The following is a 25,748-nucleotide window of genomic DNA, read 5'->3' as shown; positions in this document are numbered from 1 at the left end:
AGGCAGTGGTCACAAAGCACTCCAAAGTGGGAGGCTTTAAAACAGCAGGAGTTTAGTCTCTCAGAGTTCTGGAGGCTAGAAGTCTGCAGTCAAGGTGTTGGCAGGGCCAGGTGCTCTCTGAGACCTCTGAGAAGGGTCCTTCTGCCTGGTCCAGATTCTAGGACCCCCAGGCACTTCTTGGCTTGGCTGTGGTTAGTAGTTTAATCACTAAGTCGTGTCCAGCTCTTTCAATCCCACGGGCTATAGTCCACCAGGCTCCTCTGTACACGGATTTTTCAGGCAAGACTACTGGAGTGAAGTTGCCATTTCTTTCTCCAGGGGATCTTCCCAACCTAGGGATTGAACTTGCGTCTCCTGCATTGCAGGTGGATTCTTTACCACTGAGCCATCGGGAATGGGGAGCATAATTACAGTCTCTGCCTCCCTGTGACCTGGCGTATTAAACGGGTGTGTTTCCCTTTCCTCCTCTCATGAGAACACCAGCCATCCAGGATTAAGAGCCAACCTAGCTCTGGTCTGACCTCATTTTAACTAATTACATCTGCAACAACCTCGTTTCCAAACCAGAACACATTCAGAGATGTTGAGGATCAGAATTGTAACATATCTTCTTCGGGGACACAATTCAACCTCTAACACCAGCTGAAGCAGGACAGGACTAACAGGACCAGGCTCACAGGGGCTGGAGGGACCGAAGTGGGGCCTCGGATGCAGTTGGTGTGCTCTGGGCCGTCGGCTTGTCTCTGCGGGTGTGTTCACGCTCACCAGCCTCCTCTCCCTGCATGAACAGGGCACAGCTGCAGGAGCTCTGAGCATCTCAGCCTTAGTGGAAGAAGACTTTTCTCTCCCCTGCTCACATCAGGAAATCCTGGGGAAGTGCCATGGGTGGTCACCTGTCCAGGCGGGATTGTTTGCCGTGGCCAGTGGCTGGTTGTGGAGACGATGGCAGTTCCTGTGACTGCACTCGGGAAGCGTGAGGCTTCCCAGAGTGGGATGGCCTTGACACACTCACTAGGGGATCATGAGTGTGGAGTAGCCTCAGCCACGTGTTACTCTTAAATGACCCTGGTCTTGTCTTGCTATTGATGACATCTCCTGCACCAGTTTGCTCTTTTACATCCACCGCGTGGTCATCTGGACTAACCCACTTTCAGGTCCTGGGCAATGTTCTCAGATGTGCTTGAGATTTTTCGTTTCTCTGAAAGGCCAGTGTGTTTGCATTCAGGCAAAAAGCACATGGAAACTCTTGATTGAATCTTCAGTCCCTAAGGATGTGTTGGCGGTAGCTATCAAGGACAAGTGCTTGGTGCTTCTTATTTTAGCTTTCAAACTAACGCTTTTAAACTTCTTTAAACAGGATCACCCTAGTGTTGTTGTTGCTGTTCAGTCACTAAGTCTTGTCCAACTCTTTGTGACCCCATGAACTGCAGCACGCCAGGCTCCTCTGTCCTCCACTATCTCCGAGAATTTACTCAAATTCACTAATGTATAAACAATTTTAAACTCCACTAAATGGCCCCAAGGGAAGCTTGTTTCCTGTACTTTGAATGCCTTTTTGTACGTGTTTTTATGCACTCTCTGCTGAGAAGGTAGGATTCTAGTTCAACTATAAAAATAATTCAAGGGAATGACTGCATAAATTATCCAAACAGCTCATAATTCAAAATGTCTGTTTCATGTCTTAATTACGTTTTCTTCTAACTAGCATTGGAAAATAACTTTCTATTTTCTGAGTCTACTATGTAGCATAGAGCAAACCACTTGAGATAATCAATCTGCAGATGCCCCAAGAAGAGATACCCATACAGCCTAGAGGCCAGGCACAGTATCATCATTTGAGGGATAGCAGTGTTTGAAAGAGGGCTTCCCTGGTGGGTCAGACAGTAAAGAATCTGCCTGCGATGCAGGAGATTCGGCCTTGTGATGACATGTTCAAGAATCTTTCTGTCTTGGAAATTTGAAACATGACCTAAACTTGGCAGATCTCAGTAGCCAACTAGATTCTGACTAGACTCTGCCATGGTACGAATCCCCACCATCTCTTTGGTAAAGGATATATTTTTGGTAGCACTGAGTTCATCACCTTTTGTGAAAAAAATCACTTATGTCTGCACCCTCTGGACTAGACAGGAATGCTAAGAACCGTTTAGCTGTTCTTTCATTTCTGGTTAATGAGGGACACCCTTTGCTCTCACCAGTCACCAGAATTAGTGAGAGACTTTACATTCACGTTGACTCTAAGCCCACTAGGGCTGCAGGCTGAGTTGGAATTTTATTGGTGGTCATTCCTTTAGGAAGAGGTGAACGAAAAGTAAGTTGACCTGGTGAAATTGCTGTGATGTAGTATAAGCCAGCTCCGGATAAACTGAGTGTGAAATCATTACTGTAGGATGTTGCCTGCCAGTGGCTTTGTGTGTGTGTGTATGATAATTATTTTTGCTTGATTTAAGAGGTGGTAGACTCCTGGCTGTCACTGAAATAAAGCTAATTTCTTCCTGTTCTGAGCCATTGTGTCACATGGTTGGGAAGTTTGAAACACATTTTTCTAAGATCACTGCTTTTCTACAGTGAAGAACCAATATTCTTGTCTCTTCTCGTTCTATTCCCTCTTTGATTTTTGTTCTCTAAATTTATCCCATCTATCAGTTAAATGTAGAAGAGGTAAGAAATGAACTTTCAGCTGATCATTATGTTGGATTGGCCAAAAAGTTCTTTCGGGGTTGTCCAAAAGATGCTGTGGAAGGGCCCGAACGAACTTTTGGGCCAATCCAATACACAGCCGTTCCATAGAAAAGTAACTCAAGGTAAAGAAACGTCTGGTTCTCTGGGTTTGCTTTTGTGTGCTGGGGAAATTGGCAGGTGAATGGAGTGATCCAGGTGGATATGTTCTTGTCTACAATGTGAGTGATGGGAAAAGTCTTGAGTGTTGGTACATGTAAAAATGAAAAGGAGATTCTGCTTATCTTTCTAATCTCCATTTACAGGGCCATTTTCAGTGACATCTTCTCTGACTCCTTGAATCATCATTAACCACTGTCCCCTCCCTTTGATCCCGGGGCAGAGTCTTTGATTGAGTGACTGTTTCTTGAGCACTTACTATTTGCACAAACCGGGCATGCAGAAATGACCAAGGCTGCTGCCTAAAAGCTCTTGGCCTCATGCAGGCCTCTGGGCCTGGAAGACACAGCCTGACATCACTTTATACCAGGTGGTCTGCACGTGTGCATTACATTGGGGCAGAACAGATTTCCTTTCTCCAGAAACTAATTCGGGCTTGCTTTAGGCATAGGAGAAAACAGCATTTTGTTCTGGCTCCAGCATTTAATAGGCTCATTATTTTTGGAATAAGTACCCCTGGCAAGGTTTACAAACCTAAGTCATCTTGTGCTTGTCATGGCTGGCCTGCAGCAAGGAAGTGGAAGCAGCTTTCCTGCCCCAGTTGGACAGAAGGCCATTGGCTGTCTTGGATGGGGCGTGCCTGGACCAGTCTGTCCAGGAGGATGCTGAGAGCGCATCTGTGCACCTGAGCTAGCTTGTTGATAAGGAAGTGATGCCACTGTGTTCCCCTTGGAGAGAGTGGCAGAGGGACAACTGTTTGGTCCCTTAGGAAAGGGAGGCCTTTAAACTTTATGATACTGGAGAATCTAGACAGTTGGTTTTTCTGTTGAGAGTTGGGAGTATTTTTTGCAGGTAACTTATTTGTTTTATACTGAAAGAGGTAGAATTCCTCTTTGCCAGGAAATGTACTAGGAGCAAAATTTCAGAAAGCAGGACTCTTCTAGAAGGAGATGAAGGATTAAAAAAGAATTTTAAAAAGGAAAATATAGCTTCAGTTCAGTTCAGTCGCTCAGTCGTGTCCGACTCTTTGCAACCCCATGAATCACAGCACGCCAGGCCTCCCTGTCCATCACCAACTCCTGGAGTTCACCCAAACTCATGTGCATCGAGTCAGTGATGCCATCCAGCCATCTCATCCTCTGTCGTCCCCTTCTCCAGCCCCCAATCCCTTCCAGCATCAGAGTCTTTTCCAATGAGTCAACTCTTTGCATGAGGTGGCCAAAGTATTGGATTTTCAGCCTCAGCATCAGTCCTTCCAATGAACACCCAGGACTGGTCTCCTTTAGGATGGACTAGTTAGATCTCCTTGCAGTCCAAGGGACTCACAAGAGTCTTCTCCAGCACCATAGTTCAAAAGCATCAGTTCTTTGGCGTTCAGCTTTCTTCACAGTCCAACTCTCACATCCATACATGACCACTGGAAAAACCATAGCCTTGACTAGATGGACCTTTGTTGGCAAAGTAATATATCTGCTTTTCAATATGCTATCTAGGTTGGTCATAACTTTCCTTCCAAGGAGTAAGTGTCTTTTAATTTCATGGCTGCAATCACCATCTGCAGTGATTTTGGAGCCCCAAAATATAAAGTGACACTGTTTCCACTGTTTCCCCATCTATTTGCCATGAAGTGATGGGACCGGATGCCATGATCTTCGTTTTCTGAATGTTGAGCTTTAAGCCAACTTTTTCACTCTCCTCTTTCACTTTCATCAAGAAGCTTTTTAGTTCCTCTTCACTTTCTGCCATAAGGGTGGTGTCATCTGCATATCTGAGGTTATTGATATTTCTCCCGGCAATCTTGATTCCAGCTTGTGCTGCTTCCAGCCCAGCGTTTCTCATGATGTGCACTGGGATAGAATAAAATCCTAATGTAAATTTGCTCTCAGAAATATATTCTGTCATTGTTCTACAGCATTATCATTTTTCTCAGGACTATACGTACTAACATATTTTAGGTCTACTAGTTTGATGTAGAATTCATTCTTAAAAAGAGAATTTAGCATTTAATGCTTATACTTACTAGCTGATTATATAATTATCATTATAATATACAATGATAAGAGACACAGTCCCTGCCTTCACAAAATCTAAAAGTGGTAGTTCGAAAACACATAAATATCTACAAACTTGAGGCACTACATGAATGGGATAAGTAAATGCTATTTAAGAGTACAGATGAGACCTGGGTCCTACCCAGGTCAAAATGATAAGAAAAGATCCCTTGAGAAGGCAGCTTTTGGCCCAGTGCTTGGAGCGTTGGTATGAACAGACTATTTTTATGAAAAATACCTATCTGCTCAACACCTGTGAGACTCTGGAATACAAAAATGAGTAAGACAGTGTTCTTTCTTCTGAGAAATGAGAAGTGTAGTGGGAAAACTTGTTGAGCAAACAGCAGTTATTTATTGCTTTGGATAAATGGTGCTTACTTTATATCAACGTTTAAGGAGTATATATTTGGGACAAGAAATAAACGCAGGTCAAAGGGAATGAATGCCTGAGTCTGGGGAGTTGGAAAAGACTCACTCCAGTCTAGCAGTTTTCAGTCTGGGCTGCAGTGGAGAATCACAAGGGGAGCTGGTTAAAACTGCTGGCTCCCCAGCCATCTCAGACCTACTCCTCCCCTCTCTCGAGGGGCCCCTATAATTTTTTAAAGCTGAACAGGTAGGTTGAGACCAGATAGTGGAGGCTGTTGAATGCCAGGGGTAGGAATTCAACTTTCGTCAGTATAGTTCAGTCGCTCAGTCGTGTCCAACTCTTTGTGACCCCACAGACTGCAACACGCCAGGCCTCTCTGTCCATCACCAACTCCCGGAGTTTACTCAAACTCATCTCCATTGAGTTGGTGATGCCATCCAACCATCTCATCCTCTGTCCCCTTCTCCTCCCGCCTTCAATCTTTCCCAGCATTAGGGTCTTTTCCAGTGAGTCAGCTCTTCGTATCAGGTGGCCAAAGTATTGGAGTTTCAGCTTCAACATCAGTCCTTCCAATGAATACTCAGGACTGATCTCTCTCAGGATGGACTGGTTGGATCTCCTTTCGTCAGTAGGTAATGGGATGACTTTAAAGACTTTTTGTCCAGGGAGGACTGTGATCTATGTGGTGTTCAATAAAAATGCACCTGGCATTTAAACATCCTTTGCTCGGTAAAGGACCTCTGATCCAGCTGCTTGGTGGTGAGGAAGGAGAACTGACCAGCATTTCTCTGTAGAGTGGCCACTTTGCCTAGGCAGCTGGGCTTTTCCTGTCTGTCTGTCCATCTGTCTGTTGTCAAAGGAGCCAGCTGGCTGTGACTGAGTTCAGTGGGCTTTGCTAAGGAGCAATTGGATGACTCGACCTCAGAACTCAGGCTGGTCTGCTGCCCTGGGTAAAAGTACAGGCTTAACATCGGCTCAGGTTGCACAGTCTAATACTTTGAAGGTTAGAGCTGTGTGGCCGCACAGAGTCACTTTGATGTCTGTGGCTCAGGCTGTCATTTGGGTCCCAGCATCCAGCCCCGTCAAGGTCATTGGTTCCCCTCTGCCAGGACCCTCTGTGACCCGACGTGGTGGGTGGGAGGGGTGGCAGATACGACTGGCAGGGCTCCCAGCACCACCTGCTGATCCTGTCTCCGGCCTCGAGGCTTGCCCTTCTAGAGGAATCCAAAGGACCAGGGATGGGGCGGGCACCCACCCAGGGTATAGAGTGTGGAATGTGAATTGTATTTCCCTCTGCAGGATACAGGAACATTTTGGTTGTCATCCAAGGGCATGAGCTGTGCTTGAAATGGATTTTGATTTGGGTCTTGTTAAACCCGGGCTCCTGCGTGCTTTCGTATATCTCCTCCTCCGTCTTAGAATTTAATTTGCCCTCTGTTTCTTTCTCCTATTGACTGTTAGCCCTGATACTCAGTGATGGCCAGAGCACCCCTCCCCTCCACTCCCAGGGAAATGGTAAGAGGCTGGGCCTTACAGATTCTGGGCTGAAAGGCTTAGTTGTTTGTTAAAGGAGGTAAAGTCCAGCCACAATGGGAGAGGAAATCAGACAAGGATGTTTTTAAAAGCAAGCTGTGTTTTTCTGACTGCTCTGGTATTGGTTCCCACCCTGACGACTTCTCTAACCCTGGGGAAGAAAAAATATTTTTAGTCTGATAGTGGGCTGTAGGCAACCCAGAGCTGACCCATCTCTAAAAGAGGTGATAACGCAGAGCCATGGTTTCAGTGGAAATAACTTGTTAGGATCACCCAAGACCCCAAAGCAAGGCAAGGGCTATGTACAAGGCCCTGTGTCTTTTCTGACTCTTGTGAAGTCCTTTATGAGTTATGTTAAACTAGAAATATCAAGGAAGGAAAAAGAATGAGATGGGATGGAAAAATGTTTGTAATTGCTGGAGAAGGGTAAAAACCACAGAACTGGAATTTTCTTTAGAGATAGCAACTTGATGAAGAAAAGCAGCTGACAAACTAGAATCTTATGGAGTTGGAAGACATTTCCTGTACACTGTATAACAAGCTTAAATATTTTTAATTTTAAAAAGCCCTGCTTTCTATATGTTTCCTATAAGTTACAAAGTCATTACTGAGGTAATAAATAAATGGGAGCTGCATGCTGTTTCCCATCCCCTCTCTCCTGAGCATGCACTTGTGCTGTTTGGCTGTCAGGACATGTATTGATCGTTGCTTTCCCTGGAGCATCAGGCAGTGATGAGACCCTTGGATTGCTGTTATTGTGCATTTCTGACTCCAACATGCTCTTGGGTTGGTAAGGAGACCAGGAATGAGATCATGAGCAATAAGAAACCGTAAGTGTTTGCCCTTGCACAAGAGATAATTATCCAATTGGGATTAACTTTCAAGAATGTTGAACTTGACGGCAAATATTTATCTCCTGGTGTTAAGAAAGGAAAAGGTGTCAAACCTTTGACCTTGACTATACGATGGTGTCTGTGTTCGAAAAACTGGTTGTATTAAAGCAGAAACATGAAGAGTTTCTTATTGTTCCTTCCCTGGAGTTATGATAATAGTTTTTACCACCTGCAAAGCAACACTGACCTGGCATTCTACTCAATGTTCACAGGAATATCTCTTTGGATTCCCAGAGTCTGTCTGTCTCGGGTCCACGGCCTAGATTCAGCTGGGGTTTTGCAATCTAGTTCGTTGTCTCCCTGTATCATATTATTCAAGGTGAATTTATTGTAATTAACATCTCTTTTACCTACATAGCAGTCCTGTACACTAGGCAGAATCAGTGCTTCTCCACCATTTTAACATACTAGAACATACAAGCCTTTTCAGAAAGTGCATAGGATTGGGGGAAATGAACAGTTAGGTCCCAGTGCATCCAATCATTCTGATAGTTCAGTGGAGGGTTCAACTGAACAGATTTCTCAAAGATCCACCTTTCACCAGGCCTGACATTGCACATTCAGGAACTGGGGCAACCCAATGTCTAAAACAAGCCAGTGGACCCTACCCAGCTGACTTCTGATGAAACCCCAGGAACGGAAGATCCTTTTCTTGTCTACAGTTTCTACAATTATTGCCCAAAGTGAGTTATTGTTGTACAAAAGATAGTCTTCAGAGATTCCCTTGGATCTTTCCTGGGTGGTTAGCTGCTGCACTCCCTCATGAGAATTTATGGAAGAAGGAAAGACAATGCTTATTATTTGTAAGCTGTCCAAGTCACCAAAGTAATTTCCACTCTTTCTGACCCTTGACGTGTAGCTGGATGTGGGGGAAAGGGAGGATGGACTTAATTAAAACTCTAGATTGAACCCTAGTTCTATAACCTTGAAGACTTTTCTTAGCCCATAGATAGGCAGAAGTGTGCCCCCACATCACTGGGGGGATTAAACGGGAAGGTACTAACATTCAATTACAAAGCAAATGCAAAAGATAACAGTAAAAACAGTTGCTATGAAATGTTTAAGCTCAATCACGAGAGGAAAAGTGAAATCTTTTAGTGGCCACCAAAGTTCTCAACTTTCCAATCCCAATTCTTTTTTGACCTTTTCCAGTGGACCTTGGTCCTAACTAGAAGTCACTTTTGAAGCTTCATGACAAAGATTTAGGCAGAGAGATCCAGGCAGTGTCAGCCATCGCCTGCTGATTCTGAGTCAATTTCAGAATTAAACATGAGGACTATTTGCATTTCATCCACGTCTCTCCATCAGTTCAAAGGATTCTACCAACAGAAAGATGGGGATAAAAGGAGAATTGGAAAATTTTCAGTGGCACTCTGGAGGTCCCAGAATAATGGATACCTGATGAGATTATACTGCAGAGCTTTTACTGAGAAACCGTTTTATTAAAAAAAAAAAAAACCATTCACTTCACAGAGGTTAGAAAAACACTTTGGGAATCTAGTCAGTAAAGCACTCTTAATTTGATTCCTCTTATTTAATTCCTTCAAATTCCTCTCAGATTAAAATTGTAATAAAAGGCAAAAGCCATTTGGGTTAACTGTTTGGCAGGCCTCAATCTGAACATAAACATGCCCAATGACCTTGTCATATATCTACTTTTATGTATATGTACAACGGAAATGTGTATGTAATTCACCAAAAGACATAGTCAGGAATTTTCACAGCAACACAGTTCAAAACAGCCAATATTTAAAAGCTACCAGCATGCTCATCAAGAGTGGAATGGATGGAAAATTCCCTGGTGGTTCCAATAGTTCAGGCCTGGGTTCGATCCCTGGTTGGGGAACTGAGATCCCACAAGCCACATGGTGTGGCCAAAAAAAAAGAATGGATAATAAGATGTAGTATAATTACTCAAAGGAATACTGTGCAGTCATGAGACGTGGTGAAGTACAAGTACACACAGCATTTTGAATAATTCTCATGGTGTTGATTAAGAGAAAAGTGAAAGCGTTAGTCACTCAGTCATGTCCGACTCCTTGCAACCCCCCTGGACTGTAACCGGCCAGGCTCCTCTGTCCATGGAAGTCTCCAGACAAGAATACTGAAATGGGTTGCCATTTCCTTCTCCAGGGGATCTTCCTGACCCAAGGCTCGAAACTGGGTCACCCCCATAAGCAAGCAGCCATCCAAGCCACCAGGGAAGCCCTTGTCAAGTAAGAGGAACCAGACGTATCTGCTTCCACTTATGTAAATTTCAGAGAGAGGTAAAAGTTAGAAGTTGGCATAGTGATGAGAAGTCAGTGGCTGGAAGAAGGCATGGAGGGGCTTCTGGGTACAGATAGCGTTCTCTTACCTGGTTTGGGTGCTAGTTATGGGTTGTGTCGCATTTATGACAATTCATTGAGCTGGAAATGTATCATTTATGTGTTTGTCTCAGTATGTGTTCTACATCAACAAAGAAGTATACTTAAGAAAAATACAGCATACCTCTTTCCTGCTCCAAAGAAGGAGGGAAGAAAGTGCATTCAGGACTTTCTGCCTGCCTTGTAAGGGAGAACGTTGTAATACAATGTGTAAAATGCATGGTATTTTTGCTGACAAAAGCTAAACTGTAGGAGAACCTGTGATGAGACAAAACCAGGGAATTCCAAGTTCAGCTACTATCAGAGGAAATTCAACCCCACATCCTTGGGTCCCTGGTTACCCTCTAAACTGTGTTGTATTCCTTAATAACTTATCAGAGAGACTGGTGAGATGATTTTAATCCATGCTGCTTGGATCAGTCAGCTCCTGGTTTTAAGGAAGTACATTTAGTACTGGGGGGCACGTGACACGGCTGTTACTGGATTTGAAAATGACGGGCAGGCTGGAACTGTCAGGGCTGCTTCACAAGGGTTTAGGATCACACTGCCCATGCCACGAAGATCACCTGTGTCAAGAAATAACTTTGGGAGAGTTGTCTTTGAAGGACTTGGTATTATTTGTGGTTTGGGTTTTTTATTTTGTTTTATAACTATGCGGTCGCACGGAGTCGGACACGACTGAAGCGACTTAGCATAGCATAGCATAACCTTTGAGCACACAATTTGAATAGTTGGAGGTGGGAGGGATCGTGAAAGTAAAATTTTTGTTAAGATCTTACATGGTGTAGTCTTCCTTGAGCCTTAGCAAACGGTAAAATATGAAGACTTTGATTTGGTACAATAAGTCTTTATTTATATTCTTTAAAAAAAGAAAAAGCTGAAAGATGAGGCTGTACAGTCATAGGAAATACGCCTCTTTAGGGTTGATCTCAGCGAGGGTCTCCCCTCATGAATGGAGCTGCTAAGCGGGGGAGGCTGGAGGGCCTGGTGGGGTTGAGTGCAGTCTGGGCTTGGACAGACCAGAGTTCAGACTACGATTCCAGCCCTTGCCAACTGAGTAACCTCGGGTGATTGATTGATCTTCTGAAGCTTTAACTTCATCTGTTAAATGGACATAATACCTCCCTCACAGGATTGCAGGGAGAGTCAGGTGGGATGTGGTTTGCTTAGCATAGTGTCTGGAAACAAGTAAATACCGACATGACAGCTGGGGCACAGAAGTTCACCACCTAATTCTCTTTTGGCTGTAATCATTCAGGAAACAGTTGTTCATCCATCTAGAGGTTTGGGGGTAAGGGCTTCTGTTGGCCTGTTAATTCACCTGACATTCCTAGAGAACTTGCTCTATGAAAAGCAAGAGAGATCCTAGAGTTCTGATGACACGGGTGTAGACCACATCTGTAAAAGGATGTAGAATCTAATGTGAAAGAGAAGCAGCAAACTCCCCTGCACTGACTACCAGATACTCCCTTTGGTATGAACTGAACTTGCCTTTGGGCTTCCGCAGTGGCTCAGTGGTAAAGAATGGGTCTACAATGCAGGAGCCTCAGGAGATGTGGGTTTGATCCCTGGGGCGGAAAGATCCCCTGGAACAGGGCCTGACCACCCACTCCAGTATTCTTGTCTGAAAATTCCCGTGGACACAGGAGACTGGAGGGCTACAGGCCATGGGGTCACAAAGAATTGGACACAACTGAAGTGACTTAGTACATACACGCATTTAATTTTCATAACAATCCTCCATGGCAGGTTTTCTTATACCAGTTTTTACAGATGGAGAAATAAATCCCCAAAAGAGCCCAAGGCCACACCGTTTGCAAAATTGGAATGCAGACCCTGGGTTCTCTGGGCTCCAGAGCCCATCTCCTTCCACTCCATGGTGGGCAGTGGGATGGGACAGCCAGCCCCGCCATAACAACAGGAGGCAAAGTTAAAACGTGGTAAAGTCCAAGCCCAGGGCTGCAGGAATACCAGGGAGAAGAGGTCAGTTTCAAATGCGGAGATCCTTGCGTTTCCGATTTATGTTTTGCCTCCAGTGTTATTTGCTCTGCCTTGAAAGTTGGCAAAATTTCTACAACACGTGTTAACAAAACATTCTCAATCATCTTGACCAACTTTTTGTGTCATACATGAGTAATTTTTCTAGTTGCCTAGGATTTCTGAAACAAGAGAAGCAGTGTATCTGTGATGTGGCGATATTGGTACAAGAGAACTGAACTGTGTCCAAGGACCTGGGGTGTTTCCTAGTTGTGACACTTAGCTGTGTGACCTTGGTTTTGGCACAGCAAGTCGTTTGGCCTCTGAGCCTAGGTTTCATCACTATAAAACAAGAACGAGGTCACCTACTTCAAAAGTTCAGAGAAAACAGCAATTAAATACTGTGCATAAAAGCACAGAGCCAAAGAGCCAGCCAGTAGCGACACTTAAGGTTAATGTCATAGCCCAGGTTTTTATCCTGACTGCTCGTGAGGTCCTGGGCAAGTTACTCAGTCTCTCTGCAGTTCTGTCTTCTTATACAGAATAATAGTGATCCCTCTGAAGAAAGAAATGATTTGATTAGCAGATTAGACAATTGTTTTCTTATCCTTTTGAAAATGTTCAAGTCTTTGGACAACTGCTATCAGTTCAATACTGCACACATATGCAGATGTATTTTGCTCTGCAAAAAAAAAACAATCTTTATTTTTCAATAACTTTCCAAAGGAATCTGTGCCCCCACCAAAGGAATGAGTGCACTCACTCCTTGATGTGAATAGTGGGTCTTCCCATTAGGTCTTTCCCCAACCCATCAATGTTTTCTTGTTTTTTAATTGTCCTGTCTCTTTATTCTTTATTAAAGAATAGTTTACATACCAAAAAATTCACCCATTGTGAGTATACAGTTTATTTTTATTACATCTAAGCACTTGGTAGCTATCACCACAATGCAGTTTTACAACTTTTTCATCACCTCAGTTTGACTTTACAGTCAACCTTGCTCAGTCTTATTCCATCCGTCTTCCCAGCAACCACCAACTACTTTATGTCTCTTTCTTTTTGCTTTTTCTGGAAATTTCATAGAAAATGGAATCATGCAATCTGTAGTCTTCCATGTCTGGCCTCTTTCACTGAACATTAAAAGCAGTAGCTTTGCAGTATTCTCTTTTGTGAATGTTCCACATTTTGTTTATCTGTTTAGCTGAGAGTCATTTGGATTATTTCCAGTTTGGGATTGTTATGAAGAACACTGCTGTGAACTTTTGCGTATAAGAATTTGTGTGGACCTAAGTTATCGTTTCTTTTACTTGGAAACCTAGGAGTGGGAGTTCTGGATCACTTGGTAGATTTATGTTCAACTGTTTGAGAAACTGCCGAAGGGGTTTCCAGAGTAGCTGCACCGCTTTTCACTCTCACCTCCATCGATGAGGATTCCACTTTCTTCATGTTTTCCTAACATGTGCTATGGAAAAGTCTTTTTCATTATAGCCATTGCTTTATAGTTGGCTCATTGCATTGTAGTATCTCATTGAAGCTTTAATTTTATTAGCTTGACTGATGATGTTTAAAATATTTTCATGTGTCACACTCAGATATCTTCTTTGGTGAAGTGTTATTTAAATCTTTTTCCCACTTTTTTAACGGAGTTGCACAGCCTCTTATTATTGCACTCTAGTAGTTCTTTATATATTCTGGATGCTGTTCCTTTTTTAGAAATATGATTTGCAGAAATTTCTTCCAGTCTGGCAGGTCCTTCCATTTTCTTGATGTCTTTTGAAGAGAAAAAGGTTTTAATCTTGACAACATCTGATTTATAATTATGCTTTTGTATAATGTCTGAGAAATCTTTGCCTGACCTGCAGTCACAAAGATTTTATGTTTTTGTCTAGTAGTTTTATAGTTTTAGCTTTTATATGTAGGTCTGTAATCCAGTAGACGTTAATTTTTGTGTATAGTGTAAGGTAGGGATCTGATGGGACATATATATTCAGTTGTCCCATCGATATTTATTAAAAGAAAACATCCCTTCCCTATCAAACTGTCATGATACTTTATTGGAAATCAGTTGACCATAAATGTGTGGGTTTATTTTGGAATTGTCTCTCTCATTGCATTGACTTTTATGTCTATCTCAGTGCTGATACCACTCAGTGCTTTATATCTCAGTGCTTTATAAGTTTTGAAATCAGGTAGTTTAAGTCCTCTACCATTATCCTATTCTTTTTCCAACATTGTTAACTCTCCAAGGTCCTTTGCATTGCCATGTACATTTTAGGATCAGCTTCCCAATATACAAATAATCTGGCTGGGATTTTGGTAGCAATTACACTGAACCTGTTGATCAATTTAAAGAGACTGGTTAGGTCTTACAGGAATATACACATCTAAAGATAACATTTATCTTGTACTATTGCTGCTGCTGCTGCTGCTGCTAAGCCGCTTCAGTTGTGTTTGACTCTGTGTGACCCCATAGACGGCCGCCCACCAGACTTTCCCATCCCTGGGATTCTCCAGGCAAGAATACTGGAGTGGGCTGCCATTTCCTTCTCCAATGCATTAAAGTGAAGTCGCTCAGTCGTGTCTGACTCCTAGCGACCCCATGGACTGCAGCCTACCAGGCTCCTCCGCCCACGGGATTTTCCAGGCAAGAGTACTGGAGTCGGGTGCCATTGCCTTCTCCTTATCTTGTACTGTTAAACTGCAAAGACTACTTAGAAATTTTTGTACTGAGTTCCTTAGAAGGAGATAGTTCAGTTCAGTTCAGTCACTCGGTTGTGTCCAACTCTTTGCAATCCCATAGACCACAGTATACCAGACTTCTCTGTCCATCCAGCTCCCAGAGCTTACTCAAACTCATATCCATCAAATCAGTGATGCCATCCAACCATGTCATCCTTGGTCGTCCACTTCTCCTCCTGCCTTCAATCTTATCCAGCATCAAGGTCTTTTCCAGTGAGTCAGTTCTTGGCATCAGGTGGCCAAAGTATTAGAGATTCAGCTTCAGTATCAGTCCTTCCAATAAATATTCAGGACTGATTTCCTTTAGGATTGACTGGTTTTATCTCCTTGAAGGAGATATCTAGAAGGAGATAAAGACAGCAGTAATCACTTGCAAAAGGCCAATATGCGTTTCCACTGGAATATTGCAGCCTTTTTTATCCTTTTATATTTTGAGCTGGTCAAAGGGAACCAGAGCATTGGAGTACACTTGTGGATATCTCTTCACACCATTTTGTGCATCTTTTCTGGGGAACCCTCTCCCTGATATTTGGAGCAGGGGCCACTGTTGGGGTTGTAGTTGGTGAGGGAGTGGGGCAGCAGCATGCTAGTCTCTGTGCAGACTGGCTTTGCAGACTTATGGAGAGCCCTCTGGGCTTCGTGCAAGCTGCCTGGGCAGACTGATTTATTCATCTTGCCCAGGATCCAAACTCTGGGCCAAGGCACACCCTCATTATCCTGCCCAATCAGAATGCTGAATCAGCCTTCCGGAACAGGTGAGTGGTAACTTCGAGATCAAGCTAGTCCGGTTGCATTGGAAACCTCTCCCACTTCAAGGGAAAAAGCAGCAAATGCAAAGAAGCCTGAGTTAGCCCCACCTTGCCTTTCTTCAGGAGAAGTACCAGGAACTAGTGTGGTTCTGCCTCTCTCCCCACCCGTACACCTGCCAGGGAAGCAACGTCCTTGTTACTGCCTTTGGCTTCCTAGTCTACCATCAGGTTTCCCCAGTTCACGGTGATCTGCATGGACTTATGTCAGTGCTTACAAAACAAAAGAAGCTGATCTCTGTGCCCCACCCTAGGGCCATTGAATCCATTTTTAAAAGTCTCTTGGGTGTTGCTTATGTGCAGTAAAGTTAGAAAACCCCCGATCTAGGCCAACACACTGGCCTCCAAATGCTTGTGTGTCCTTAAACCTGAAAGCATCATCAACCAGAGCCATGTTTGCAGCAGTCTCAGGGGTTCCCAAGTGGTGCTGGTGGTAAAGAACCTGTCTGCCACTGCAGGAGCTGTAAGAGACACAGATTTGATCCCTGGGTCAGGAAGATTCCCTGGAGGAGGAAATGGCAACTCACTCCAGGATTCTTGCCTGGAGAATCTCATGGACAGAGGAGCCTGGCGGGCTACAGTCCATAGGGTCACAAAGAGTCAGGCAAAACTGAAGTGACTTAGCATGCAGGGACAGAAAAGCAATTTGTTTCTTTTTTGGGGTATTCTGAACATCATCTCTGAGTCAAGTTAGATCTTTTTTAAAAAGGTCTACCACCCTAGACCTTGATAGTTTAACTTCCCCTATGAAAATGACTTCATTCAGTGGCCTTTAGTCTATACCCTCCGTTTTTCTCAAGGCTTTATAGAAGAAAAACTACTTGGATGTTTCCAGCCATCAGTGAAATCAGTGTGGAAGTTGGTTAGCTGCTCCAGAACAGAGGTTCCCCCTGTGAGAATTCCTTTGGGGCTTTTTGGAGGCAGTTTATGCAAGAGGAGGCCTGGAGTCAGGCAATCAGGACTCACAGCCCAGCTCTGCTTTGTGGAAGCACTGGGAGCTTCGGAGAAATTGTTTGCTCTGAGTTTTCATTTCTCTGAGCGTTTCATTGTTCGAAGAACATGGTTGTAAAAGAACACGTCCCTCACAGGGCTGTGTGAGACCTGTCACTCAGAGCCCTGGGAGCCACGCCTGAAACAGAGCAGGCCTGTATGGAACCTCAGCACATGGTTGAGGTTCACAGCCTGTGACTAATTTAGCATCAGGAAACCTTGCCTCTCTAGTGACAATTGTATGTGGCCATTTTTTAACCCAGTGAGACCAAAGTGGCCCATTTTCTCTTTTGTCCTTATCTACTGAGAAGCTTGCATCACTGTGAACATGTTGGCCTGAGAGTGAAACCTTTTGATTTTTCTTTTTCTCTGAGGCTTTTGTTTCATTGTTTTCAGATCACAGCCTTCTCCGATAAGCATCCGGAAGTCCTTTGGGGAAGGAGGTGTGGTCTGAGCTATAAATGGCTGAAGGCTGACTTCAAGGACCCTGTTCCATATCTCCTGAGCTATATCAGGACTAAAGTACTACAAGAGAAACGGTGGTGGGGAGGTGGGGGGAGAGAAACTGAAACAGACAGTTAGCCACCCCGGAGCTAAGAGAATTATCTGTCCAAGGATGGAGTCTGTGATCGCAGTGCTCTGTTCTCCCCACAGTGGTCTGTCCTCCCAGCACAGGGCTTAGGGTACCGGAACTCCTCCTGGCTTTCACACACCATGGGGTCTTTGGTTCATTTCCAATCTCTGCCATCAAGAATGTCCTTTCTCTACCCAAATTGCTCTTTTGTTAACACTGCCATGTAAGCTTGGAGAGGGGTGGGATTTTACACAGAATCATAGAATCTTACAGCAGGCTGGGACTTGAAATTGTCTAGTCCAGGGTCGCACAGAGTCAGACACGACTGAAGCGACTTAGCAGCAGCAGCCCTTCACTTTCTACAAAGGAAGAGCCAGGGCCTTGGAGATGGTAAATAGTGACATAATGGAGGTCTCATGAATAAGAAATAAAGAAATGATACCACAGTCTCCTAATTCTGAATCTTGTAGCCCTTTTCCTGCACCCAGTGTCCACAAGGAGCTCAGAGATCCTTTCTCCTCGTCCAGATAGTAAGTTTCACAAATTTTGTGCCTTGCACCAAATTCTGCCTTGTAGCAGATGGTGTTTCCCCAGATGGAATTCTGGCCTGTATGATAAAGTTTATACTTCAATTTAGAGATCAACTAAACAGAAATAATAACCGCAGAAGCGTGACTTAATCAGTGCTATTAAAGGCAAGCAATTTCTAGCACTTTGTATATGCAGGTGCTTTAATGAAACTCAACTAGAGTTAAGTGCCAGTCCGAATGTGGACTTTTTAACGTATGCATTTTGAATGTGTGACAATAAATAAGGTTGTAGTTTTTTAAGTAACAGGGTACAAAGATGGATGAAAAGTCACCATTCGCCACAGAACTGTAGGAAGTCCCAAGGACACATCTGGTCTGTCAGGCTGGGGCAGAGCTGGAGTTGCAGGATGTGAGTCTGGGGGCAGGTACTTGGTAACCATCATTTATGGAGTCACCTGTCACAACAAAGCCCACAGTGCTTTAAAAGTTTGCAATCAACAGCCTCCTCTCCACATGAATCGTGTGTTCCTCTTCATCCTTCCCTGGGTGCTGTTTAGTCTCATTTTGCTCATTATCTGAAATTCTTTTCCTTCTTCTAAAAATGACTCTAATTTAAATGCCTTGGATTCAGCTACATCCGTTTTTTTTTTTCCTTTGGTTAGTTTGCATGTAACCCTGTCTGTGTTCAGCTCTGGTACTTTCCCTGGCCCTGCACACAGGGCTTGTCTGAGAACTGTCATGTGAGAAGAAGTGAAACACGTGTGGGGGTGGGGGGCTCCCTTATCTCGAGCCCTTGACCCTGTGCCCTCCCCCGATCCCCCCAGGCCCACACTGTGGCACAGACACACTTTCGAACAGCTGTGCAACTGCCCTTCGATCCTGGCTCACTGTATTTCCTGACATGTTCAGCATCTTGGGATGAAGCAAGTACACAGGTCAAGACCGATGCCCCTGGAGTTACACTGGCAGTGTTTCTCAGCAGGGCTTTTGCTAATCATTTGCAGAGCAGAACCTTGCCACGGGGGTCCTGGCCGAACCTCCCACCCATCTTGTGTGACAGTTCATGTAATAGCTACTCCCCTGTGCCTGTCCTTGGGCAAGGGTGGATCCAGAGAGCCTTTTATCAGCATCCCAGACTGCACTAGCAAGCCTTCTTTATGTGGATGGTCCTAGAACCACCTCTGTTCAGAAGCTCATTACATTGTCTTCCTGTTATTGTTGTATGCAGTGAATCACAGCATTGTCAATGTCATCCGATCGTTCACCCTAGCATCCCTGTGAGGTGGATACAGCCGTGAGGTACTGTATGGCGATTAGCTGTGATTCTAGTTAGGGACTCACGCTCCAGAGTCAGACCACCTGGGTTCGCACCCTGGCCCTCCCACTTTCTAGTTGTGTGACCAGGGACAAGTTTACTAAAGCTCTCCAAGCCTCAGCTTCCTTATCTGGAAAGTGGGGAGTAATAACCTCAGTAGGTTCTTGTGAAACGAACGCCTGAATGTTTATGAAATATGGAGAACAGCGACTGACGCCGAATCATCACAATAAAAATGTTCCCTTTTACTGTCGCTGCCGCTATCAACTCCATCATCTCTACAGCAGATTTTCCAAGAGTGTGTGGTTTGCCCAAGATCACGTAATGACTCCAAGAGACAATGGACTTTTTTCTTCTTCGTTTTTATTTCCTTATTACACAGTAACATAAAAATGAATTCTTGTAAAAGATCAAAGCAATACAGAAACATATAAAGGAAGTTGTTAGGTTCCCACCTGTACTCTTTCCTCTCTCTCCACAAAGAACCACAGAAAACTAATTGGCGTGCCTTCTCCCCACCTTCTCTCTGGGCAGGACACACATATAAAATCAATATAAGTATGTGTGTGTGTGTCTTCTTAGGCTTAAACAATAGTAACTGTGCCTGACTTACAGGACTGGTGGTCAGTGTTGGCGAGAGTGGGGCATGCCAGGAAATACACTAGTCCTCTCTCATCGGCTCCATGAGATAAATGCTATTATTCTACCCATTTTACAGATGTGGAAGTGAAGGTTAGAGAGATTGTCGCCTTCATAGGACCACATAGTGCTGAAACTGGATTTCAATCCAGCCAGACTTACCCAGTATCTCCACACTTTTGACCACAGCTGTATGTGGCTGTATCATAGGTATTGTTTTTCTGTTTGAGTTTTTTCTCTTATTAGTTTGAACTCTTTCCATGTAAGTATATATAGCTTCGCTTCATCCTTTTAATGGCTACATATGAGTCAATATTTTGTTTCACCAGTTTCTTATCTAGGCTTCTGTTTCCTTGTTCTTTGCCGTTATAAATAATCCAACACCAAATATCCTTAATACTTTTGGACACAGGTGTGAGAATTTCTGTAGAGTGGCTTTTACAAGTGGAATTGTTCATCAGGGAGTAGTGTGCACACATTAAATTTAAGTATTGCTTTCCAAAAAGAATTTTGCTCACTGACAGTATGTGAGAAGGCCTGTTTCACATTAGTCTTTTTTAAATTGAATTATTTATTTATTTTTGGCTACACTGGGGTTTACACACGCAGACTTTCTGTAGTTGCCGCGCGTGTGGGCTGCTCTCTCGTTGGGGTGCACAGGCTTTGCATCGCGGTGCTTCCCTTGTTTCAGAGCAGGCTCTAGAGCGCCTGGGTTTCAGTAGTTCCAGCGCACAGGCTTGGTTGCCTCATAGCATGCGGAATCTTCTCAGACCAGGGATTGAGCCTGTGTCCCCTGCACTGGCAGGTGGATTCTTAACCACTGGACCACCAGTGAAGTCCCTCACCTTAGTCTTCTTTTTAACTTTGCCAATTTGTTGAAGAAAAATACTCTTCTTCTAAATTGTGTTTCCATGATTCCTGATGGGGTTGAGCTAATTCTTTATTTTCAGGGTAATCTATATTTCCTCCAGAAATTGCCTTTTGCCTATATTGCCATTTAGTGTTCATTGTAGATGCTTGTTGTATATTTTGGATAATAATCTTTTATATTTTCCTGCATTTTTGTCTTCCATGTAAACTTATAAAATTGGCTTGTCAGTTTACATAAAAGAAACTCCTGTTCATATTTTGATTGAGAATTTGTTGCATTCATAGGCTCATTTTACATAATTTGGCAACTTCACGATATTTACTTTTTCCTTCCATAAATACCATATGTCTTTATTTAAGTCTTTCATGCCCATCAGTTAGATTCAGCTGTTTTCCTTGTGTAGATCTTGCACTGAAATATTTATTTACAAATGGGGACCTGTTTTCTCATCACCTAGGCTTAATTTGTATTGTTAATGAATAGAAAAACTATTGGTTTTTACATATGTGTTAAATTTTTATCTAGCTACTCGACTGAACTCTTGACTTTTGTACTTATTTCTTGTTCTTGATCTGTCACATTGGCTAGGAAAAACAGTAAAGAAAAACACTGGTCAAAGTGTACATCTCTGCCTGCTTCCTGTCTTTAATGAGAATGTCTGTAACATTGCAGCACTAAGTATGGTGGATCCATTTTATCAGCTCGCAGAAACTTCTACTGCTAGCTTAGTGAGGGGTGTGCCTTTCACTGCAGACTACACCAGACTCCTGTCAAGGGGCCTTAACTGTTTCCTCTACATTTTCCTTGAGAATTCAGAGATTGTCCTCACTGCCTGGGACCTCCCAGCGTTAATCTCCCAGCTGACTCAACAGCGTTTAACACTGAGTAATATTTGCTCTCGTCCTCCCTTCACTCACATTGAACCCTGGCTGGCCTAAGGCAAAGAGTCACTTTGTGTTAACGTATCCTATACCCCTCCCCCCAGATAAATACATAATGCTGTATGGATAAGAACAAAATTCTAGTTCTGGAATTTTCTGGCAGGCACCACTGAAAAGAATTCATTCCTGGCTTCTAGTTTTAAATAACTTCAACTTTTTTCCCCCACTGGGTTATCTTGAGTAGCTGACCACCATTTCACACTCTAGTGGCCAAGTGGTTTCATAGTTTGCACAGGAGGGTGTGAGAAAGAAATCACCACCTGACCTCTGACTTCCTGTGGAGATTTCACGCAGGCACAGGGTGAAGCCACTTCTAACTCGAGGCTCTCAGCACTGCCTTGTGCACAGCTAATGCAAAAGAAGTGTTTTCACGGTTGACTGAGGACATGATTTAATTGCAGAGTACATTTGATAATTTTTAGGTGGTGAGACTTTCTGCTGAACTATGAACGAAAGGATTTCATTTTGTCAGGCATGTATTTGGAGCATGACTCTAATGTGACTTGGCACCTGTCTAGAGAATTGTCCCTGGGTCCAGTGACATTTCGCTTTGGGGAAGTCAACACCTGCTATGGTGGCATCTGTCATATTTAAGAAAGTGACATGCCCATGAATAATGCAGAGCTGCCTCAATAAAATGCCTTCTTCAGAAAACAATTAAAATGAGAAATTGGCAGAAGATTATCATATGCAGCAGAGAGGCAAGTTAGGCCTCTTTCCAAAATTAAAAAGCAGTGGATGATATCTTTTACTATGGTTTTCTCATCTTGATGTAAGCTGGGCAGATTATATTATTTTCATACTGTTTAGCTAGAAAGTGAAGTGAATTCGCTCAATCGTGTCTGACTCTTTGCGACCCTGTGGACTGTAGCCTACCAGGCTCCTTAGTCCATGGAGTTTTTCAGATAAGACTACTGGAGTGGACTGCCATTTTCTTCTCCAGGGGATCTTCCTGACCCAGGGATCAAACCCAGGTCTCCCACATTGCAGGCAGACACTTTACAGTCTGAGCCACCAGGGAAGCCTGCTTTAGCTAGAAAGATCAGATCAGATCAGTCACTCAGACGTGTCCAACTCTTTGCGACCCCATGAATTGCAGCATGCCAGGCCTCCCTGTCCATCACCAACTCCCAGAGTTCACTTACACTCACGTCCATCGAGTCAGTGATGCCATCCAGCCATCTCATCCTCTGTCGTCCCCTTCTCCTCCTGCCCCCAATCCCTCCCAGCATCAGAGTCTTTTCCAATGAGTCAACTCTTCGCATGAGGTGGCCAAAGTACTGGAGTTTCAGCTTCAGCATCATTCCTTCCAAAGAAATCCCAGGGTTGATCTCCTTCAGAATGGACTGGTTGGATCTCCTTGCAGTCCAAGGGACTTTCAAGAGTCTTCTCCAACACCACAGTTCAAAAGCATCAATTCTTCAGCACTCAGCCTTCTTTACAGTCCAACTCTCACATCCATACATGACCACAAGAAAAACCATAGCCTTGACTAGACGGACCTTTGTTGGCAAAGTAATGTCTCTGCTTTTCAATATGCTATCTAGGTTGGTCATAACTTTCCTTCCAAGGAGTAAGTGTCTTTTAATTTCATGGCTGCAGTCACCATCTGTAGTGATTTTGGAGCCCAGAAAAATAAAGTCTAACACTGTTTCCAGTGTTTCCCCATCTATTTCCCATGAAGTGATGGGACCGGATGCCATGATCTTCATTTTCTGAATGTTGAGCTTTAAGCCAACTTTTTCACTCTCCTCTTTCACTTTCATCAAGAGGCTTTTGAGTTCCTCTTAACTTTCTGCCATAAGGGTTGTGTCATCTGCATATCTGAGGTTATTGATATTTCTCCCAGCAATCTTGATTCCAGCTTGTGTTTCTTCCAGTCCAGCATTTCTCATGATGTACTCTGCATATAAGTTAAATGAACAGGGTGACAATATACAGCCTTGACGAACTCTTTTTCCTATTTGTAACCAATCTGTTGTTCCATGTCCAATTCTAACTGTTGCTTCCTGACCTGCATACACATTTCTCAAGAGGCAGATCAGGTGGTCTGGTATTCCCATCTCTTTCATAATTTTCCACAGTTTATTGTGATCCACACAGTCAAAGGCTTTGGCATAGTCAATAAAGCAGAAATAGATGCCTTTCTGGAACTCTCTTGCTTTTTCCATGATCCCGTGGATGTTGGCAATTTGATCTCTGGTTCCTCTGTCTTTTCTAAAACCAGCTTAGCTAGAAAAGGACCTACTAAATAGGATCCTTTCTTTCTATTGCTTTAGTACAAACCACAGAGAAGGCAATGGCACCCCACTCCAGTACTCTTGCCTGGAAACTCCCATGGATGGGGGAGCCTGGTAGGCTGCAGTCCATGGGGTCGCAAAGAGTCGGACACCACTGAGTGACTTCACTTTCACTTTTCACTTTCATGCATTGGAGAAGGAAATGGCAACCCACTCCTGTGTTCTTGCCTGGAGAATCCCAGGGATGGGGGAGCCTAGTGGGCTGCCATCTATGGGGTCCCCCAGAGTTGGACATGACTGAAGCAACTTAGCAGCAGCAGCAGCAGTACAAACCAACACTGGTCTCCAACGTCAATTTGGATGTTAATGTTTTCGAGGTGAACTTTTTGGGGAGATGGAGTAGACTTATGTCAGGCACATGGTGTGTAATTGGCAACTATCCAGGAGAGCCTAAGCCAAGAGACAACTGCATGCCAGAAACCCCAAGAGGCAAGGCAGCCCCACGTGGCAGACACGAGCACTGATCTTTGAGCCCCTTGTGGGGCCAGTGCCATTGGCTTCAGCTTCTAAGGCTGTTGGTATGAAAAGTTTGGTCAGTCAGACAATTATCTTTCCCGCCTTAGCTTTTTTCTCTTTTCCTCAAATTGCCATGTGCAGAGAAGAGGCTGGGACAGTGCCCAGCGATAGACTGAACATTTGCTACCTCTTCTCTTACAGGCGGGTGACAAACATTACCACCCGAGTTGTGCACGATGCAGCAGATGCAACCAGATGTTCACAGAAGGAGAGGAAATGTATCTGCAAGGTAAGGTGGTCTGGAGTGGGGAGAGAAAACTGGGCTATGTTTGTTTGTTTTGAAGAGAAGGAGGCATTTCATTAGCTGCAAGGCTACCCAGATCCCAAATGAATGTAGCCAAATGTGACCTCATCAGTTAGTATTAATCAGCCAAGCAATTGACATGCTGGCAGTGAGCCCCTGAGGCTGTTAACAAACGAGTGGATTGCTTATGGATGAATGGATTGAACTTGATGCCATGGAGATAAGGCAGGAGGAAAGATCAGCTAGGCCTCAGGAACCCCCAACCCCCAGGAATATGCTTGGGAAACAAAAGATCAAAAGAGGAAATGAATGTCTAGAAATGTTACATACTGGATGGTTATAATACTTGGTTTTTCTCACTTTACTTTCCTGGGAGAAGGATTTTGGGGGGCCTCCCAGTATGCTCTTATCCAGGCTTTTAGGAAGAAGAAAATTTCATATTTGGCGAATTACATCACAGATGTTCTTCATCCCATGAAGATGAGATCGCTGTCATAGTGAAAGAGAGAAGGACAGAGAGTGAGAGAGAACACACCCAAAGTTCCTGACAGCGAAGTTGAGAGGTTTCTGATGCCAAGGAAATGCTCATTACCAGAGGGCCATTCAATTCTTTTTAATGAAAATAATTTTGAGAAATTTTCCCTATGTACAGCTATGATTAGCTTTTATCTCCTCTAAAATTCTGAAGCTTTTAAGAGAGTTTTAGGGAAGGATTCTCCTCCAGTCAAACAGTACCATCTGTGCAAGCATTTTACTATTTTTAGCTGGAAAGAGTCATTAAATAGACAAGGGCTGATCAGTAAAATTAGCAAGAATATAAGAGCTATTGCTTGTTCAGTTTGCTAATTACTGGTTCTCATTGGCCTTTGCATGTCATTTCTTCATCTCTGCACATAACACTATGTGTAGTTTTAATGAATGGTTTGCTTTGCTCTTGATTTTTGTTTTTACGAAACTAAGAAAAGTCTCCAGAAACGATTCTTGAGTACTAGATCAAAGCTTTGGCTACTCTCCCCTTAAAGAACGCTAGCTGTATGAGAAATTGACAACCCAGACATCCTTTTTAGCTTTAGAATGATTTCTCTGAAAAAATTACAGTGGAAAATCTCGCTGAATTTTAAAGGGCCTGATGAAGGCAAGTGACAAGCCCCAAATCTGTGGTCTCATATGGGCTTTATATGACACATTTCTTCCCAGGACAAACTGTGAATCCTTGGGAGCAGTAGACAGGTGTCACTTTACATGTTCAGCATGGAGC

The 25,748-nt window shown here is 43.7% G+C and overlaps 1 protein-coding gene across 49 annotated transcripts in view; it reads left to right on the top strand.

Moving 5' to 3' along the window:
• ABLIM1 (actin binding LIM protein 1) overlaps window positions 1–25,748 on the top strand; it is a 328,684-nt gene that overhangs the window by 249,605 nt on the left and 53,331 nt on the right. For all 49 annotated transcript variants that reach the window (XM_086377832.1, XM_086377830.1, XM_086377829.1 and 46 more), the window contains one exon: window positions 24,388–24,475. In XM_086377832.1, coding sequence (XP_086233958.1) covers window positions 24,388–24,475 — 88 coding nt within the window. The remainder of the gene's footprint in view (window positions 1–24,387; window positions 24,476–25,748) is intronic.

The sequence above is a fragment of the Bos grunniens genome, chromosome 26, assembly GCF_055505025.1.
Source record: "Bos grunniens cultivar Pamir isolate PY7600 chromosome 26, Bosgru_T2T1.0, whole genome shotgun sequence".
Classification (NCBI taxonomy): domain Eukaryota; kingdom Metazoa; phylum Chordata; class Mammalia; order Artiodactyla; family Bovidae; genus Bos; species Bos grunniens.
This window is presented reverse-complemented; position numbering and strand designations above follow the sequence as displayed.